The 21,753-nt window shown below is 44.0% G+C and overlaps 1 protein-coding gene across 1 annotated transcript; it reads right to left on the bottom strand.

Moving 5' to 3' along the window:
- Nucleotides 1–2,826: 2,826 nt before the first annotated feature.
- Nucleotides 2,827–6,476, bottom strand: GPX1 (glutathione peroxidase 1). Its single transcript, XM_083356150.1, has 2 exons — nt 6,082–6,476; nt 2,827–3,802 (listed from the first exon to the last, which is right to left on the bottom strand). The coding sequence occupies exons 1-2, from the start codon at nt 6,310–6,312 to the stop codon at nt 3,452–3,454; spliced, it is 582 nt and encodes a 193-aa protein (XP_083212276.1). The 5' UTR covers nt 6,313–6,476; the 3' UTR covers nt 2,827–3,451.
- Nucleotides 6,477–21,753: the final 15,277 nt, after the last annotated feature.

Raw genomic sequence — 21,753 nt, 5'->3', positions numbered from 1 at the left:
ATCCCAAGGTCATGTGATCACTTTTTGTGACCTTCTGACTAGCAAAGTCAATTGGGAAGCCAGATTCACTTAACAACAATGTTATTTACTTAACACTTGCAGTGATTCACTTAACAACAAGGACAAGAAAAGTTGTGAAATAGGACAAAACTCACTTAACAACTGTCACTTACCAACAGAAATGTTGGGCTCAGTTGTCGTAACTCAAGAACCATCTGTAGTAGTAGTATGTAGACAGAAGAAGGAAATACTGTAAACATCGCTTAAGTACAACTAAGGCAGCCTTTACTTCCTTTGTTACAAGAACATTGAGTAAATTACATAGCTGAATAGGTCATATTGTATGAAAATGCCTTGTTTGCTTAAGTACATCTACACAGGCAGTCTATAAGCAATAATAAAATCTCTAATCGTGCTTGACTATAATATTTATTATTCTTAGTCAGTGACAGAATAATTGTAGGGAGAGGCTCTGTTAATTTCTTGAAGGCCATAAATTCTCAAAGTTTGAAGATAATGTTTCCAACATTCTCCTTCATTAAAGTCCTTTGCAATACCTTATATAAACTAGCAATTGATAATGCAGTACTTGCAGTCATCATTACATATCTGACATTTTAAAATAGCATTGGCATTTTATTTACAAAATAAAAAATGTAAAAAATAAGTCATCACAAAACCCCCCAAATCTCACATTTTAGCATTCTTGACTTACGTCTTAGGATTTTTAATATTTCCTATTTTAAGATATTTTGATGCCTCATGATACATGACACCATAATATTTTTAATGTTACGTAGTAGTATAGTAGATTTATTGAATTTATTTGCCACTCATCTCATTTTAAAGCGATTATTCTCACAAACTAGTTGTGTAGACCACCATTACCTTAATATTTTGGAACATTTTGAAATTATCTCTCCAGAGAAACTCACTTGCTGCCTAGAAGTGTAATTTCCCAAATTTGATCAATATTTGATTTATGAAGATTTTGGAGTTGCTATTGATTACTTGTTTCAGTTTTGCATGTAATGTTATACTTGGCTTGTAAATGATTGAGATAAATACATCTGAGCTGAGGAGTCACTGGCTTTATTGGAATATGGAAATGGCTTGATATGATCTTTTCAAATATTTTTTCCTATTCTTCTGTAGGCTATAACTTTAGGATTTCTTGGTAATCTTCAATGCGGTATTCACACGTCCAATTCTTCTTAGATTTTAATTTTAATTTGAATTTATATACCGCCCTTTAGGTTAGCCCAAATCTGATATATATTGCTACTTCCTATAAGGTGGTTATAGTTGTTTTAATATGCATATATGCGTCTGTAATTCAGATTTTTATTCCTGGCAACCATCTGGACAAATCCCCAGAGTTTTGAAGTTGCATTTGCCTCTTTCCAAGGGTTAAGAGAAACTGGCCCAAGGTCACCCAGCTGGCTTTGCACATGGTCCCTCAGTTTCATGCCTGGTATCTTAACCACTGCAGCACACTAGCTACCATTACTTACATATCCCACTCCTATGATACAAAACTGTATTTAGTAGTATTTTCACTTTTAAACCAAGAGGACTCCTGTAAGTTTACAATGAATTATTGGACAGTCTCTTTCAGAGCAAAAATTATTTTCTGTCTTGAAATGCCAAGAGTGATAATTAATTTGAAAAGTATTATTTCAATAAATACAATGTTGAGAGTGAGTGATGGACCCAGTGGCAACCAACTTTGTGCCTGAGGGGGGACTAAAACTCAGTCTCCCTAGCTTAGTGCATTCCTTGCTACCCAAAACTGGTTGTCTACAGATAAATTACCCAGTATTTCTGCATGCCGGCACACCATTTCCCCCCCCTCCTTTACTATTTTTTTCTAGTGGAGAGCTTTTCCATTCAGAATAGCTTGCATAAAATATCAGCTTTCTGTAAAACAAGTGGATGAGAAATTATTTGACAAAGAACCTAAATGCAACGTAGGTAGGGATGAGTTTTGATAAAAATGCCAAATGGCACATTTTGTCCAATAAAGCACAACAGTGCATTTATTTCATACAAAATATTTACACAAAATAGGTGGGGCGCATAAACATGCCAAAAGAAACAAATCACCCAATATACAAATCTCTCATGCTCAATTTATCACCTATAAAACTCTTTACAGCTGCATTAGGCATAGCTTTCAGGATTAACTACCTATCCAGTAATACCTTTAAAGAGCTTGCTGAGAGGCATATTCCCCACCATCACCACTTTGCAAAACAAGCTTAACAGGATGTGAATGAAGCAGACGACCTTTCCTCTTAGGGGCCACTTCTCTGGAGCTCTCTACCCAGTCTCACATTACCTTATAAAAGGCTAGGAGGGAGAGGCTATCAAAACCTCCTTGTCCCCCAGGCTTTCAACCTCAGATGAATGTTTTATAGTGCCCCTCTTGACAGTTGCTGCTGGAATCTCAAGGTTGGATGGGCTACAAAAATTGTAAAATATAGCCTTGGTGGAGCAGTGGGCTAATGCCTCCTTAAGTAACACCAGCTGCCTGCAATTAGTGCAGGTTCGAGTCCCACCAGGCTCAAGGTTGACTCAGCCTTCCATCCTTCCGAGGTAGGTAAAATGAGGACCCAGATTGTTGGGGGCAATTAAGCTGACTTTGTAAAAATGCCGCTTGGGGTGTGTGTGAAAGCCCTAACAAGCAGGCATATACATAGAATGAAGGCTACTGCTAAGCTTGTAAGCCGCCCTGAGTCTTCGGAGAAGGGCGGGGTATAAATGTAATAAAAATAAAAATAAATAAATCAGACTGAAATAGAGCTTGAAAGCAGAGACACTGAATATTTAACATAATTTCAAGATTTTATTGGTGCATGGTAGCATTGAAGGCAGCTGATTCCAAACTGTTCTACCTGCTATAATTTACAACTTCACATGCAAAATTTTAAAGGTACATCAGGTGCTTATCAAGTATTTAGAAAAAGCGCCATCATAAATAAAATTTTGATGGGAGTAAAATCCTACCAGCAGAACAGTTAGTGAACCACAGCAAGACAAGAAATGTAGAAAAGACGACCACATTTAAGGCTACTTCACATTGTAGATTTTTTTCTAAGTACACTTCAGTTTTATTCCCCTACATTTGAATGATTTGCAGCCTAGTTGAAAATACACAGATTTTGTCTCTGCTACATGAGAGGTCAGTGACACCCATAATGTGTATGAACTTCAGACCAATGACTGTTCTAAGTAATCCTTAAGACTTTTAAGGAAGAGTTATAGGTTTAGTTTATATCACAGCAACTTAATAGATTATTCTTACATTTGAGAGAAGCTTTGCTGCTGCAATATATAAGCAACTATCTTCTGTAATTTTTTTTCTAGATGTATGAATTTAGTTTAACATGGAAAGTTACATTTAAATCTACATATAGAGAAGTTTTATCAAGATTTTATCTGGTCCAATCTAGACAGTTTGCTGAAGCAGCTTTTCAATGTCATCCTGAATCTTGATAGTTTCAAATTTTCTGCTGTAACGTTTGAAAGGCACCCCATCACGACCAATGAGGAACTTTTCAAAATTCCATGCGATGTCACTGCGGCACACAGGAGACCAAATTATGAACTTGGGATCAGTCATCAGGGACACAGGATCATCATGTGGGATAGGCAATGATTCTTTCAGGAGCTTGAAAAGAGGATGAGCATTTTCCCCATTAACTTCACACTTCTCAAACACGGGGAAGTTGGGCTCATATCCATTGCCAGGACGGACATATTTCAGGGAATTCAGGATCTCGTCATTGGTGGCATTTTCCTGTAACAAGGCAGAAAGGCATATGATTTACATCCAGACATGATCATTATAGCACTAGCAGAGCTGCCAATTATGGTTTCACAATACAGTTACCTTTTTCTTCTATTAATAGCTATGCTGCAGTGCAAATATTTTTATCCAGAAAATATCAATTATTTCACCTACAGGTGCTTTTTCAGAGTTTTATATGTTACATAGCTTATGAGATCCAATGCTGTGCAGAAACAATATTTCAGTTAGTGATTCTGCCTAATGCAATAGAACTACCAAGTACTAACACTTCTATACTCCACACCTGAAGAAAAAAATATCAAACCAAGTAATTTACTCCAGTGATACAAGTCAAGCGATGTTGCCAAGTACAAACTTCACTAAAAACTACTTCCTTACTATCTGCAACTCTCTATTCATGTACTTTCAGATCTCAGACCCTATTTTTGCAGACTGACATGTCATTTTTTGATATAAATTCTCCTACACACTCCTCTGAGTGCAGCTACCAGAATCCCTTATCGGGAATTTCCACAGGCAAGTGATAGAAACCATCACAATTCAGCACTGGAATCATTTAGATTGGAATCTTTGGGCTACAGTTCGCTTCTGAAAAGTTATAAATGTATTCAAGTTTGATATATTTCATCCCTTTATACAGACTTTTCATAATGGTTGAGTCAGAGCAAGACTACATACAACATCTTTAAAATACCTAGAGGGAGAAACAAAAACTTTTATTTGTTCAACAGAAGGCACAGCAATGTTTTTGAGAAAAAGCCCTGAATGTCTTAAGTTTCCTCAATCCACATATTTCGAACAATGACAATTGTGAAGGTGAAGCATATATGTTAATTCCTGGTAAGGCTACTCTTCACTATACCTGTCTCATTCTCAGTCCAAAAGAAGATCCTGCATATATCAAACCTAGATATTTGTCTAAAGTTACAATGAATGTTAACTCATAGAAAAACTAATTTGCAAATATTTCTCCTTTTTCATCCCTAATTCAATTGGTAATTTGTATAAATCTCATTCTAGACCAGGGGTCTTCCAACTTGGTCCTTTTATGACTTGTGGATTTCAACTCCCAGAATTCCTCAGCCAGGTCTAGACCAACTTGCAGAAGGCTAAATTCTGCAAAACTTTTTTCCCTAGAGAATTTGTAGAACGGGAAAATGGGAATGGTTGTAATTATGACTAGACCCTCCACTGCATAGCTTTACTGTACTGTATTGGAAAGTAGATAAGTCTTGCTTTCAAAGTGACCAACTGTATATGGAAAGCAAGGCAATTGTGCAAGTATCCTTGTACTATGTCTTTTTCTCCAAGAGGGTAAAACAGTTCTCCAAGTCACCCACTGAGAATTGTTGCGTATTATTTCCTGTTGGGGTTTCAGTGCAATATGCATGACACAGAGAAAAATAGTCACTACCCTTCCCCACCATAACACTCCCACGCCATGAGGAGACCTTGTTAAGGACGAGCCTTTTCCAGGAGAAGCGAAGGCGACGGAAACCCCCCCCCACCCTTTGATATCTGCGTTCGTTTTGCTAAATTTACAAATGGGTTTATTTTTATCTGAGGAGGGTTCGATTACCCTCAGCCGGTCAGAACTTTTGGGAAACACGGAAAAAAAAGCTTGAAACTTCTCTAGAGGGCTTTATTTAACATCCCCAAACATGCCACAGTCTCGTTTCCAGCTACCGCAGATATGTTTGAAAAGCCCACACTCCCACCCCTAATTAGGGACGCGGTGGCTCAGTGGGTTAAGACGCTGAGCTTGTTGATCAGATGGTCGGCAGTAATCCCGAGTGCCGCGTAGCAGAGTGAGCGCCTGTTACTCGTCCCAGCTTCTGCCAACCTAGCAGTTCGAAAGCACGTAAAAATGCAAGTAGAAAAATAGGGACCACTATGGTGGGAAGGTAACAGCGTTCCGTGTGCCTTTGGCGTCTAGTCATGCCGGCCACATGACCACAGAGACGTCCTTGGACAAGCGCTGGCTCTTCAGCTTTGAAACGGAGATGAGCACCGGCCCCTAGAGTCGGAAACGACTAGCACGCATGTGCAGGGGACCTTACCTTACCACCCCTAAAGCGAGTCTCTATAAGCCTAGGGTTGCGACCATTCACACAACCGAGCCTTGGTACCGCTCAGCTTTCAAAGACTTGCTCCACAGTGAAGGAGCTCCTGTCGCTCCAGGCTGCCTTTTTTTTTTTTTACCGGCGCAGCCGCAGCCGAACCAGCTCGTCCCAGTCGAGACTTGTCGCCTGCGGATACTTTTTTACCTGGTGACCAAACTGGTTAGAGGGGAAAGCCAGGACGGTGAGACCTTGAGAGCCGAAACGCCGCTGCAGTTCACGGAACTGAGTGAAGTCCCGGGTCGTTGTGCCTCAGAGCGAAGCCACGTTGGAAACCAGCAACACCTTTCCCCGCAGCGAGCCCAGATCGATGGGCTGCGAAGCCCCCAGCGGGAGCGCCTTAATGCCGGCCAGACTATACCTCGATACACCAGCCATCGCAACGGCACAGGAGGACTCGCAAACACTGCGCCGGCAACGCGCAATTTTGCCTCGCTTAAGAGCCCCAGCTACCAACAACCCCGCCCACCGATCTATTTTACTTGCACAGCGTCAGCCCCACCCCGCTCCTTTGTTCTTATCTAATCCGAAGCGGCTGCGGCCACTTTCGACTGCCTTTTCCGCCCAAGGAGAACGCCGGGCATGCGCGATTCCCACGATTTGAAGGGAAGATTGTTGAAACGCCTTGTTGGTCTTCTTGCGGTCGGCGGTGTGTTTGGTTGAAGTGCATCCAAACCTTGAAAGAGGGCTAGTCTTAATTGTTGCTAAAGGAAACGGCCATTTTGCTACTTTGCGAAGTGAGGTCATACGGTAAACAGCATTTTCCCGGCCCCTTTTCTGTCATAAAAAGGGCAAGGATAGTCACGTAGCCTGAAGCCTCTTGGGACAAAGTGCCAACTTCTCTGCGCTCCCGCAGGCAAAGGAACAAAGCCATCTTTGTAGAGAAGAAGGAAGCCCAAGATCGATTAGCAAAGCCCAGCAGCAGACTTTTGAAAAAGGCGCTAAGAAGTTTCCCTAGTTGCTAATTTGCTTCCAGGTCTAATCCAAGCTGCTGGCGCTTTTATCCTTAAAACCCTAAATATTTGTGGAACAGAGGCTGGAAAATTGAGGTTTCCAGTCTCAAAAACTGCAGAAGCACTGACGCAGACATGCCCTAGACGCCGCCGTGACCTGGATGTGACCTAACCTGGTAATGAAACGTTCAGAAACCAACCCACAAGCTCGGAGAACGAACCTTCACCCTCATCCTACACCTGAGCTACAGATATTCGCCACTATTGCACACTTTACTTTTTTTTTTGGTATGGTTTTCCCGTTGTGACAACATAAGTGGGACTTACTATGGTCTTTGATAAAGTGGAGGTCAGAAATTTTATAAATTTGTTTGCTCTGGCTTTTTTGAGTTTGTAAATTGTACTTTGCTATACCTTAACCATGATGTATGAAGAAACCACATTTGACTGGATTCACTGCAGTTAGAGGCTGTTATGTTAGTTATGAGGATACAGTTTGAAGGTGGAGTACTGGGCATGTGTGTGTGTGTGTGTGTGTGTATAAAACAAACAAACTACAGTGGCTTAAGATAATGTGCTAAGCCAAACACCACATTATATCAATGCAGCACACACATCCCTCTTTTATCACAACCCATCCTTGTATTTTATTGCCTTTCGATACTGTTTATTATTACATTCTATATTAAGATATTTTGTTATTTTAATTATATTTATTTAATATTTATTTATTAGTTGAATTTATATACCGCCCTATTCCCGAAGGACTCAGGGCGGTTCACAGGGCAAGTTAAAAACAATACAAAAGAGAGAATAAAATTAAATTAAATTAATACAGCCCACAATTAAGATAACATTAAATGTATCAAAGTTATGTATACATCTCCAAATAAATAAAAATATGTAAAGATTATCAGCCGCTTCATCTTTCACAGTCACTCAATTAGTTCACTCTGGATTATGCCCCATTTTACCATGCTTTGGATTCAAGCAAATATCAGACCAAACCTTTCCATTCTTTTTCTGGCAAATTGTTGCACTGCTTTTAAGAAATCTACAGATTGACAGCATATGGTAATTGGCCATGGTGGTTACTGTCAATGGAGTTGTTTCAGAACTACCATCCTTTGCTCACTATGCTTCAATAGATGCCAGTCTGCCATAAGTCATGAGGGGAGGGAGCTGTGGGAAGATGGAGGAAACTGAAAGTGATCTTCCTGCTGACATCTCAAGGTCCTGGGAATAGAATGCAATGTCTGTCTATCTGCTCAACTGTTGCAGGGACAGTTACCAAAACATCTTCAAATCTGATTGGACAACTGGGAAATAACATGGGGTGGAACAGAGAAGGGAAACTTAACTAGGGAATATTCACACACAAACTCTTAGATCTGGCTTGCTCCTGTAACCATTTGGCTATTAGTAAAAGTAACCTTTTCACTACAAATGGGAGTCAAAGAGGGTTTCTTTCCTAACTCAACAAGTTGGGCCAGGCCTGGTAGGTTGTGTGCCAAGTGAAGAAGCTGATTTGTGACTTGGGATCCTCCTGGAGTGATGGCTCCTCCTACTTGAAGATGAGGCAGAGGTTGTGGCTGGGAGGTCTGCATCTATCTTCAGCTAACACACCACTTATGGCCCTGCTTGGATAACAAAATTAAGGCAATGTTAACTCATGAACACTACTTAATAGGACTAATGCAGTGTGTTGTATATGGATTTGCTTTTGAAGGTGACTAGGATGTTGCAACTGGTCAGCATACATCAGATAGACCTGCAATAGAGTTACTATCTTGTTATGTTTACTGCATTGATTACCAGTAGCTTCTGGGCCCAATTCAAAATGCTGATCATTACCTATAAAACCATGTCTTTGATGCTGGGTTATATCGGGAGCTGCCTCCTCTAACTGGAATCTCTCAGTCTGGTCCAGCAATCGAGAACACAGTGTGGGGAAGGTTCCATGTGAAATAGGGGGGTGGGGGGTGGGTCAGAAGGCAGGCCTTTTCTGTTGCTACCTCTGCACTGTAGACCATGTTTTCCCAAGAGCCCTTGGGAAAAATGTGATATGGAAACTCCTGAGGGAGGGGGTGTCCCTGAGACGCTGTTACAGGGTTTGCAAAGTTGCATTTAAAAAATTCTAATGCATAAATATAGATATGACTCACATCAAATCTTTTGGATTCTTGGTCATTTTTATGAATATAAAGGGCTAAACTGTTGCCCTAGAGTAGACAGAGCAGAGTTCCCCAGCCAGCCAGCAGGAGGGTGGAGAGGGGATGGTTCTGTGCAAGCAGTGTGCAAGTGCATGCGTACAGCTCCATTTGCATGAGCGACAGGCATGTGAGCCTGCCACTCATGCAAATGGAGCACGCACCCCTGCGCTTGCCTGCTGCTCATGCAAGTGGGGATACATGCTTGCACCCCTTCCATTTCCACAGCCTTGTTCTAAAGAGCTCGAAGCCCGGTAGTGAGTTGCAGCCCAGGGGTTGGGGACCCTTGCTCTAGAGGAACACATATATATCTAGGAAAATACTTAAGACTGTTCTTATTCATTGGGCTTTGGATGAAGATTTTGAGGAACCATCTTGTTTTTCTTATGTAAAGATCTTGTTTTTAATTGTAGTGCATGCTACTCTGCTTCTCAGAAAATTGCTGCTCTTTAAAACTATTGCAAGATAAATTAATAAATAAATAAATAGACTCCCCCATCATCTCCTGCATGATGGAACAGCCTACTATGTCTGAAGTTGTAGGAGGAGTTGCAGAACCTGGGGGCAGAGTTAAAAGAGGGCTCAGCCCTGAATCCCTATGTAGCCACAAGCAGATCATGTTCAACCTATCCTTGACCTTTGTTGACCCTTATATAACTCCAAGCAGGTTTTTAACTGTTAGTTAAGAAGATTCTTGTCATAGACCTTTTAGAAATAAATCAGTTTAATTGGACCTTCATGTGTCAACCTTGTCTTTTGCATCTGACAGAAGTGGAATCCTTCAGTTTGAGCCTCCTAATTACATGGACACTACTATGGACTTTTCTTGGGTACATGATGGAGGTGGCTTGCCAATGCCTTCTGGTGGGATGTTTTTTCCATCTTCCAAGTCTAATGTATGAGATAGAGGCATTTGAGTGGGTGATCTCCTGTTCAAATATTAAGCCCATCCAACCCTTCTGGATAATAATTTACTGTATTATAACATTTGTAGTAACATTTGTTAGAAAAAGAGGAAGATTGGAAGATGTTTCTCAGCAAAGGAATAATGGCCTTAATGAACAAAAATGTACTTCCCTTAACATGTTTCAGATGTTTTCCATTATTGTGTTAGCATAGAGTTGGATAACTTTTTTCCTGCATTGGCCTCTTAATTTTGGGCACCCTTGAAAGTTGCAGTGGGGGGAGAGAATGGACAGTGGACAGGCCCATTTCATATACATAGGATAGGATGGTATGTTCTACTTTTTCCTGCACCATTAAAGGATTTCTAGCTGATATGATTTATTATATATAATATGATATTGATTTTTCTTCCACCTTTATTTATATGTAACTCAAGGCAACAAATATACTTAGTACTTCTTCCTTCTCCTATTTTCCCTACAACCTGTGTGGTGAGTTGGGCTGGGACAGAGTGACTGGTTGAAGGTCACCCAGCCGGTTTTCATGCTTAAGGCGGTATCAGAGCTCACTAGTTTCTAGGCCAGCACCCTTTTGCTACAATATCGTGCTTCACAATGGGAGGATATTCTGTGGCCAGTTTTCAGCAAGTACAATGAGAAGGCATTTCAGTGGTCATCAATCAGAATAGAGCTGGAAAAGATCTTAGAGGTCTTCTAGTCCAGGGCTTTTCAACCAGTGGTACGGGTACCACCTGTGGTACATTGACACCTGGCAGGTGGTATGTGACCATCCTAGAAAAGTGGTAGCAGGGGAGGGGAATGAGCTGAATCGGTGGCAGCACCGCACAAGCCTGAGCGAGAGATGGCTGGAGCTGCAGGGCTGTCAGGGCTCAGCGGAAGCGCCAGGATCAACACTGCTTTCCAGCTGATTGGCGGTTCTTCGGGGCTGTCAGGGCTCAGCGAAAACGCCAGGATAAGCACAAGCTTATCCTGGCGCTTCTGAGCCCCAAAGTAGCGCTGATCAGTTGGAATGTTGCAACATCTCCAGGGTCTTGTGATTTACATTCAGATGCTTGGCAACTGATTCATATTTATGACGGTCACAGTGTCCCAGGGTCATGTGAAGTGACCAAAACCTGCTGCAACCACCCAGCAGATGGGGATAAAAACGAAACACCCCCACCCCACCCCCACTGCCAATCCTCAACAAAAATGCTCACAACAATGAAAACCTCGGACAGAAGGAAGAGCGCCGCCAGGCAGGCAGGCAGGTGTCTTGCTCGGCTGTGGCTTGGGGGCCACTTTTTTCAGTCCCATTGTAAGTTCGAACAGTTACTAAGGGAACTGTTGTAAGTCGCGGATTACCTGTACTTCATCACTTTTTTCCTTTTTTTGGGGGTCATCAAGTTTTTGACACCTTGCTAGGCGATTGGTGGTACTTGGATGTTGCCATATCCTAAAAGTGGTACAATGAGTGAAAAGGTTGAAAAGCCCTGTTCTAGTCCAACCCCCTCTGCTCAAGCAGGAAATCCTATACCATTTCAGATAGTTGACATTCCAGTCTTTTCTTAAAAACCTCCAGTGATGAAGCACCTACAATGTCTGAAGGACAGCTGTTTCACTGGTTAATTGTCTTCACTGTTAGAAAGTTTCTTCTTAGTTCTAGGTTGCTTCTCTCCTCGATTAGTTTCCAATCCATTTGTCAACACTGCTAACATTGGATGTTCCCGCTCTGACAACTGATGAAAATGCAGCCATTTTCTCTTCTCCTTTAACATGTTTTTTCTTGCTTTTAGAAATCAGGTGCAGCAAGGGGGGGATTGGGATGAAAGCTCAGCTAGCTATAATAATAACGCTGCTGTGGGAACCCAAGGACAAACTGATAACGTTTTGGTGGGCTGAGTTGCTGAGGAGAAAGCCCACACTTTAAGCTAATCGGGGAATGTGCTTTATGACGGTTTATTGGGGATGGGAATTGCACTTTATTACTTTGTATCTGGGTGAAAGGAATTTAGTTTTTGGGTTCAACTATGTAGTGCCAATACTTTGTTTCCCGAATAAAATGTTCTTTAAGGAAGAATTTTGCCTGGAAGTTCTTTTGATGGCTTTCATCTATCGGAACCATGACATTAACCCCAAACCTACCATTTTCTACATTAACCACCTTGGGGTCCTGAGTTCCAGTCACCGTACCTAAGTTGAGGGATAGGCTGACAAAGATTCGGGGAAGATCTGAACATGGAGAAGGAAGAAGTGCCTGCCGCCTCAGCGGAGGGAGCGCAAGCCAGCACACCAGCGGAGAAAGAGGCTTCTCAGGCCTTACAACTGGGGGCAAGACCCAAAATGCAGGAGCTGATCTAGTCATCGGAGTGGACCCTGCTCAGTGGAGACTCCAAGCACCTCAAAGCAACCCTGCCAAAAGCAAGTTCTTCGAAAGTGGCTGAAGTTGTTTTGCAAGAAGGAACCTCTCGAGAATTGCATTCCCTGGACCATTGGAGAATCAAGAAATCGGCAACTACTGAGGACTCCAGAGAGTGTAAGTACCTGTCTGCAGTCCGTAGCCAATCGGTGGAGAAGTTGGTGGAGAGATTCGAGGGGCTAGAGGTGAGGAGTGGGGAGCAACCCTCTCACTCTTCGCATGCACGGACACCAGTCCGTGCCTAAAAGAAGCCCCAGCTCCACCTATGGAGCGCAAGCAGCTTCCCCGTCCTTGAAGCCACCAACATTAACCTCCAGCCCTGCGAGGAGGAATAGTCCCGGCCGCCACTCTGAACATGGCAGTCCAAGATGTCGCTCTTCCAGAACTGCAGAGCGCCGCTCACGACATAACAGCTTGAGCCACCACCAGGGCAGCCGAAGTCCAGATCGCCCCAGGTACTGCGAAAGCCCTGAACATCGCTACTATTGGTCACTGTGCATCACTGTTGGCACCACCCAAGCCCAAGGCCTACGCAGGGGGAAGACTCAGATGTGAGAGTTCAACAAGATGTAATGCAACAGCTTTGTATTGTAGACAACCTTTTCCATCTACTAAGTTATGTATTATTTTCTTCTCTTTCTGTTTTTTAAGTTTATATGCTAACCATCTTCCTGGTTTATTAGCATTTTCAAAAAGGTTTTGCTCTCTTTATCTGTTCTGCCAGTTTTTCTGAGTCCAACAGATTTAGTTTGTGTTTTATTATTTCCATTTCTCTTTTCAAAGTCTTTTTCCTGTGGAGTTTTTTGTAGTTCTGTTTCTAACTTTCCAAATTTTCCTTTTAGTAATAGATATTGCTGTCTTTTCTGTTTATTTTTCTTTGCCATATATGTTATATCTATGCCTCTGAAGTACGCTTTGGCTGTGTCCCATAGATTTCATAATGATATATCTTCTCCTTTGTTTTCTTTAAAGAAGAATTCCATTTCTTTTTTTGCTAATTCTATGAACAGGTGGGAGCACCGCAGCAGTGGGGCTTGCAACAGCCCCTGAATCTGCAGCAACCACTGGGAGGCCTGCAGCAACTGGGATGCCACAGCCACCGCTGCCAGGAGGTCAGCAGTCGTTGGGAGTGCAGCAGCAGTGTGGGTGGCAACAGCCTCTGAATGTACAACAACTGCTGGGGTGCCTGCAGCAACTGGGGATGCCGCAGCCGCCACTGGGAAGTCAGCAGCCACTGGGGGTGCAAGAGCCACAGCAGGGAGGCCAGCAACCGCTGGGAATGCAGCCACACTGGGGGGAGCAGCAGCCCATGATGGCGCCACCCCTTAGAGCGGCTTTTGATGGTGACCCAGAGAAGCTGATCTTCTTCCTCAATCAAGTACGTTCCCACATGAATTGCAGTGCCAATTTCTACCCGAATCCAGCTGCTATGGTCGATGTGGTCGCGGCCAATTTCGAAGGGGAAGCATCTGAGTGGCTGAACAATTTGTACACCGAGCAAGTGCCTGAGCTGGGGAACCTCCACCTCTTCCTCCTTGGATTAAGAGCCGGGTTCGAAGACCCATCCATAGCCCTCAAAGCGGAGAAACAAATTCATAAGATAAAACAAGACGGCAGGACCGCATTGAAATACATACGAGAATTTTGCAAGGTGGCTGGCTGAATAGAAAGGTGCCCTGAGCAATCCCCAGTTCATCACTTCAAGGAGGGACTAGAAGATCACCTTTCTCAGGCCTGTGTCTATCGAGCTGTCCCTAATCTATTGCAGGAGTGGTATCAGGTTGGACGTCAAGCTTGTTCGTTATAAGAAGCCACCACCTCAGGAAGACAGGCAGAAACCAGAACAGACCAGACAGCCACCCCACCCCCCCAAAGTCTCCAGCCATATTCATGAAAAGAATTTCTTGTCTTGCCTTCTGGTGCTTTGGGAAATAAATTGAGCCCCTCCTCCTTGTGGTAGCCCTTCAAATATTGGAACACTGATATCATGTCCCCCCTAGTCCTTCTTTTCTCTGTACTGGCCATACCCAAATCCTGCAACCATCTCAACATCGTTTTTTGTAATATGGTGACCAAAACTCGATACAGTATTCCAGGTGTGGCCTTAAAAGGTAAAGTTTCCCCCGCACATGCGTGCTAGTCGTTTCCAACTCTAGGGGCCGGTGCTCATCTCTGTTTCAAAGCCGAAGAGCCAGCGCTTGTCCGAGGACGTCTCTGTGGTCATGTGGCCGGCATGACTAGAAGGTGTGGCCTTACTAAGGCTTTATAGAGCGGTATTAACACTTCATGTGATTTTGATTCTATGCCTCTGTTTTGATTCCATCCCTCTGGCCTAAAATAAAAAGGCTCTGGATCATCCTTGGACTAGCTCCTCCCACCAGTATCATAGGCCAGAGTTTGAGAAATCGCTTTTTTTCAAGTGCTTCACATGAAGGGAATGTCTGTGCTTTTGCAATCTGTTCTGTTTGAAATGGGTAGAACAATGCTTTTCAGACTTGGCAACTTTAAGATGTCTAGAACAGGGCTTTTCAACCTTTTCACTCATTGTACCACTTTTAGGATATGGCAACATCCGAGTACCACCAATCGCCTAGCAAGGTGTCAAAAACTTGATGACCCAAAAAAAGGAAAAAAGTGATGAAGTACAGGTAATCCGCGACTTACAACAGTTCGCTTAGTGACTGAACTTACAATGGCACTGAAAAAAGTGGCCCCCAAGCCACAACCAAGCAAGATACCTGCCTGCCTGCCTGGCGGCGCTCTTCCTTCTGTCCGAGGTTTTCATTGTTGTGAGCATTTCTGTTGAGGATTGGCAGTGGGGGTGGGGTGGGGGTGTTTGGTTTTTATCCCCCCCATCTGCTGGGTGGTTGCAGCAGGTTTTGGTCACTTCACATGACCCTGGGACACTGTGACCGTCGTAAATATGAATCAGTTGCCAAGCATCTGAATGTAAATCACAAGACCCTGGAGATGCTGCAACATTCCAACTGATCGGTGCTTCTTCTGGGCTCAGAAGTGCCAGGATCATCACTGAGCTCCAGCTGGAGCCTGGTGCTGATCCTGGCGCTTCCGCTGAGCCCTGACAGCCCCGAAGAAGCACCAATCAGCTGGAAAGAAGTGTTGATCCTGGCACTTCCGCTGAGCCCTGACAGCCCTGCAGCTCCAGCCATCTCTCGCTCAGGCTTGTGTGGTGCTGCCACCAGTTCAGGTCATTCCCCTCCCCCACTACCACTTTTCTAGGATGGTCGCATACCACCTGCCAGGTGTCAATGTACCACAGGTGGTACCCGTACCACTGGTTGAAAAGCCCTGGTCTAGACTACAATACAAGCTGCACATATTACACAGGATTTTAAATTTGGCATAGATGTCTTTTAGTTGCGGAAAATATTTGCTAAGTGGGCTATAGATTATGGATAAATATGGTTGATCTTACAGTCCAAAACAAGATTCCTGCAATAATTGCTACCCTGACTTGGCACTGAAGTCCTTGAATGCTAGGAAGGCATCTTTGCATCTTTGCGTTGAAGTAGAGGAAGTAGAATAGATAGCTTAGAAGTGGTACAGGTAGTCCTTGAGTTATGACCACAACTGACCCTAAAATTTATGTTGCTATGTGAAACATATGTTAAGTGACTTTGCCCCATTTTACAGCTTTTCTTGTCACAGTTGTTAAATGAATCATTGCATTTGTTCAGTTAGTAACATGGCTGTTAAGTGAATCAGGATTCCCCATTGACTTTGCTGTTCAGAAGGTCTCAAAAGCTGATCACATAACCCTGGGACACTGCAACCGTCATAAATATGAACCACTTACCAAGCAACTGAATTTTCATCATCTGACCCTGGGATGATGCAACGGTCGTAAGTGTGAAAAATAGTCATAAGTCCCTTTTTTCAGTGACTTTGAACAGTCACTAAATGAACTGTTGTAAGTCGAGGACTGTCTGTATAACAACCCAGCTCCCCATAATCTTTATAATGGAGCCTTGGTGGAGCAGTGGGCTAATGCCTCCTTAAGTAACACCAGCTGCCTGCAATTAGTGCAGGTTCACATCCCACCAGGCTCAAGGTTGACTCAGCCTTCCATCCTTCCGAGGTAGGTAAAATAAGGACCCAGATTGTTGGGGACAATTAAGCTGACTTTGTAATAATGCCGCTTGGGGGGGGGGGGGCAAAAGCCCTAATAAGCAGGCATATACATAGAATGAAGGCTACTGCTAAGCTTGTAAGCCGCCCTGAGTCTTCGGAGAAGGGCGGGATATAAATGGAATTAAAATAAAAAAATAAAAAATAATCTGTTAAAAAGGTGAAGAACAAAAATGATGTGCTGAGTGAACTTTACATGATGATCCACTGAGTGAACTTTACATCCCCAAAGGAATATGTGTCCCTCTTGAGTGTTCCCCCCCACCCTGCAGGCATTCTAAGTATTAATCCAAACTAGCTCCCTTTTATTAACAAAGCAGAAGTTCAAATATATACCACTGGTTCAAGATGAGGAAGTGGAAAACGGAAGAAGTTTCAATGTGTCGCTCATTTTTATCTGTGTTCTGTTGTAACTGCACCTTAGGAAGGATCTGAAAGAAAGGCCTGCCTTGTATTTTGCTAAAAACATTTAGTTCCTCTTGGCATTTTTTTTGTAAGGTTGGGGAGTTGGTTATTTCATAAGCATCTGCTGACTGTTGGTTAAATAAATGCTTTTGTGCTTGTAACAATTATATGTGAATGCCTCCCACCTTCTCAGTGTCAGCTGAATGTCATTTGTCACCCCTCATACAGGATCTTATTGAGGAGGAGAACGCGGACCTGGCTTGCATTACAGAGACCTGGTTGGGCCAAGAGGGGGGTGTCCCTCTCTCAGAATTATGCCCACCAAGTTTCCGGGTGCTTCACCAGCTGCGGGCCCAGGGCAGGGGTGGGGGGGTGGCGGTTATTATTAGGGAGAGTCTTTGTCCATGAGTGGCCACTGTCCCTCAGATAGATAGACGGGTGTGAGTCTCTCCTCTTGAAGTGGGGTCCTGGAGTTTAGTTGGGCCTATTGATTACGTACCTGTCTCCCAGCTGTGTGTCATTGGTCCTGCCCAAGCTTCTCGACGTCTTGTCGGGGTTGGCGATTGAGTTCCCCAGGCTTATAGTTCTGGGGGATTTCAATCTGCTTTCCATGGGTGAGGCATCTGAGTTGGCCCGGGAGTTCATGGCTTCCATGATGGCCATGGACCTGACTCAAATAATTCAGGACCCAACCCATAATGGAGGACACACACTCGACCTGGTTTTTATCTCTAGACAGTGGATTAATGATCTGGGTAGGGGGGATTTAATCATCCAACCCCTGTGATGGTCCAATCATTTTCTTCTCTGGCTAGACTTTCAGTACGCCACCTCCTGCCACTGGGAGGCGTAACTGATCAGGTGGTTCTGCCCCAGGAGCCTGATGGACCCTGTAAGGTTCCAGATGGAGCTCGGGACATTTCCTGCTTCCCTTGCCCATGACTCTGCCGAGGCCCTAGTAGAAGCCTGGGAGAGGGGGGCTGCTGGGGCCTTGGATTGAGTTGTGCCTTTGTGGCCTCTGACCTGGCACAGACCCCGGGTGGCCCCCTGGTTTACCAAGGAGCTCCAGGAGATGAAGTGCCGGAAAAGATGCTTAGAGAGCTGTTGGAGGTCCAGCGGATCCGAATCTGATCGAACACAGCTAAGAACTTATCTTAAGTCTTACCTAGTAGTGATGGAAGTGGCAAAGCGTGTCTACTTTTCCACTCTCATTGCGTCTGCAGATAACTGCCCAGCCACCCTGTTTAGAGTGATCTGCTCACTGTTTAACCAGGGACCGAGGGATGACCCCTTGCAGGGTAGGGCTGAGGAATTTGTACAGTATCTGCAGGACAAAATCGCTCAGATCCGGACTGGCTTGGACTTCGACTGGGCGGAATCTGGTGGAGTGGAGAGGGCAGGTCTTGATCATAGCATTTAGAGTGAGTTTGACCCTGTGGATGATGTGGACAGGATCATGCATAAACTGAGCACTACAACTTGTTTACTGGACCCATGTCCCTCCTGGCTGGTTTCGGCTGCCTGGGAGGTGACAGGGGGCTGGCTCCAGGCAGTTGTCAATGCTTTTTTGATGGAGGGTGTCTTCCCCTCCACCTTAAAAGAGGCGGTGGTGAGGCCCCTCCTCAAGAAGCCTGCTCTGGACCCGGCCTCGTTGAATAACTACTGTCCTGTCTCCAACCTTCGCTTTGTAGCGAAGGTTTTTGAGAGTGTGGTGGTGCGTCAGCTCCCGCAATTCCAGGATGAAGCGGACTATCTGGACCTGTACCAGTCCAATTTCAGACCCGGCTACAGCACGGAAACGGCATTGGTCACACTGGTGGATGATCTCTGGTGGGCCTGGGACAGGGGTTGTTCCTCTGTCCTGGTCCTACTTGACCTCTCAGTGGCTTTTGATACCATCGACCATGGTATCCTGCTGCGACGGCTCGAGGGGTTGGGAGGGAGAGGCACTGTTTTATGGTGGTTCTCCTCCTACCTCTCAGGCTGCTCACAGTTTGTATTGGCAGGGGGACAGAGATCTACCCCCTCACTTGTGGGGTACCTCAGGGGTCGGTTCTCTCCCGCCTCCTGTTTAACATCTATATGAAGCCGCTGGGTGAGATCATCCGTGGCTTTGGGGTGAGGTATCACCAATATGCAGATGATACCCAGTTGTTTATCTCCACCCCGAGCAACCCAGTGATGCCCTTGACATGATGTCCCAGTGCCTGGAGGCGGTGCGGGTCTGGATGGGAAGGAACAGGCTCAGGCTTAACCCCTCCAAGACCGAGTGGCTGTGGATACCGGCATCTCATATTGTACAACAAGTTCCATCTCTTTTGATGAGGGGGAGGTATTGCCCCCCTCAGAAAGGGCTCGCAACTTGGGTGTCCTCCTGGATCCACAGCTTAATTTGGAAGATCATCTAACGGCCGTGACCAGGGGGGCCTTTGCACAGGTTCACCTAGTGCACCAGTTGCGCCCCTTTTCAGACTGAGATGCCCTATGCACGGTTACCCACGCCCTCGTCACTTCTTGCCTGGATTACTGCAATGCTCTTTACATGGGGCTGCCCTTGAAGCGCACCCAGAGGCTTCAACTGGTGCAAAATGCAGCTGCACGGGTGCTTATGGGAGTATCTCGGTACTCCCATGTTACACCACTCCTGCGCGAGCTGCATTGGCTTCCGGTTACCCTCCAAGTGCGATTCAAGGTGCTGGTAATAACCTTTAAAGCCCTACATGGCTTAGGCCCGGGGTACTTGCGAGACTACCTGCTGCCATTGTCAACCTCCCATAGCCCGGTTTCGCTCCCACAGAGTCCGCCTCCTCAGGGTGCCGTCGGCCAGGCAATGCCGGCTGGTGACCCCCAGGGGGAGAGCCTTCTTTGTGGGTGTGCCGACCCTCTGGAATGCACTACCCCCGGAGCTGCGGACGGCCCCTGACCTTCGGTCCTTCCGCCATGACCTGAAGACCTGGTTGTTCCAACAAGTGAGCCTGGACTGACTACGGTTTTTAATTAGGCTTTTACTGGGTTAAATTGTCTCGTAATTATTGCATCTATTGTTTAATTCTTTTTTAAATTTTTTACTTTATGTTTTTTATTTTTTATGGTTGTAAGCCGCCCTGAGTCCTCAGGGAGAAGGGCGGCATATAAATTTAATAAAATCAAAATCAAATCAAATCAAATTTGTGAGCAAGTATTTGCCAGCCCAGTTGTAGAAATTGGATTTAGAAGAGGTAGGGATGCCTGAGATCATACTGGAACAATGGAATATGGTACATTAATGGAAATGTCAAGGGTTAGAGCTTCCTCATCTGCCTATTGAGGAATATGTATGATAACCAGCAAACAGCAGACAGAATGAACAATTAAGCAACTAAATGATCCAACACTGGAAAGGAGAGCACTATGGTTGCAAATGGTCACCTTATTTATTTACTTAACTTATATGCTGAATATACCATGAGAAATGATGAACCAGAAGTTGAACTTGGAATTAAAGTTACTGGGAGGAACACCAATATGCAGATGATATCCACATATTGTTGATTGGCTAGAAGTGAGAAAAACTCAAAGATTTTTTTTGTTGGATGTTGAAAAAAGGAGTGCATTTCCCCCCGTTACTCAATATTTCAAAAACTAGGAATCTTTCAAAAGGCAATGCCGATGCAAATAGATAAAATGATAACGATCTTTATCTAGCAGAGGGTGACTATATCCATTAAATAAAAATGCATTTGTCATGTTGGAGAAATATTATGACAGATTGGAGAAAATATTGAAGAGCAGAAATAACACACTGACAGCAAAGATAAGTATTATCAAGGACATGGTCTTCTATTATAATGTGTGATTGTAAAAATCAATAATCACAAATACTGATCAGATGAACTGATGCCTTTGAATTGTGGTGCTGGAGAAAATTGTTGGGAATACCTTGGCTCATAAGAACAATAAATCATTATTAGATGAAATAAAAAAACCAAAGTACTCACTGGAAATGATACTGGTAATACTATAATGAAGCCAAACCTTAGAATTTTGAACAAATAATGCACAAGCAAGAGTTGCTGGAGAAGAATGTAATGCTTGGACAAATCAAAGGCAGTCGAAAAACAGACCAACAATAAACAAGGTGCTTGATATTGATGAGACAATTTCTGCTATGTATTCAAGATGGACAGTGACTAATATTTATGTTATTTATATGTTAAAAGTGTAGGATTATATATATGTTGTATATACTGTAGCATGTTTAAATGTGTGTTATGTATACCTACACTTTTGAGAGCAAGCAACAAACAACAGTAAAAATTGACAATCAAAGTTATCTATCTACAAGCATTTACAGGGATTCAAAGAATCAGTTATGTGTGACCTTTAGGTCAGGGGTCCCCAATCCCCGGTCCGTGGACCAGTACCAGGCCACGGTATGCCAGCAACTGGGCCGCACAAACAAGGAAAACCCTATCCATGGGATGCAGGCAGCACATGAAAGCACGCCCCTCCGGTCCCCTTCTTTCCATGGAACCGGTCCATGGTGCCCAGAAGGCTGGGGACCTCTGCTTTAGGTTACAAACAACTGAACCACTGAATAACAACAAATCTTGCCAGCACAGTAGAGGAGGGTAGAGAGGAAGGAGAGTGAAGCTACGGTACAGTCTTACTGATAAGTATCAAAGAAAGCAAGTTAGGTCAAGCAGCAGTAGGATTCAACTTGTGTCATTTCCCATGTTGTGCTTGTAACCACAGAATACTTTCTGCAGTGTCATTTGCCTACCAATACATGTTTCTGA

Source organism: Vipera ursinii, assembly GCF_947247035.1.
Source record: "Vipera ursinii genome assembly, chromosome: 2".
Classification (NCBI taxonomy): domain Eukaryota; kingdom Metazoa; phylum Chordata; class Lepidosauria; order Squamata; family Viperidae; genus Vipera; species Vipera ursinii.
Note: the sequence above shows the minus strand (reverse complement) of the source record. Positions and strands in the feature narration are given on the sequence as shown.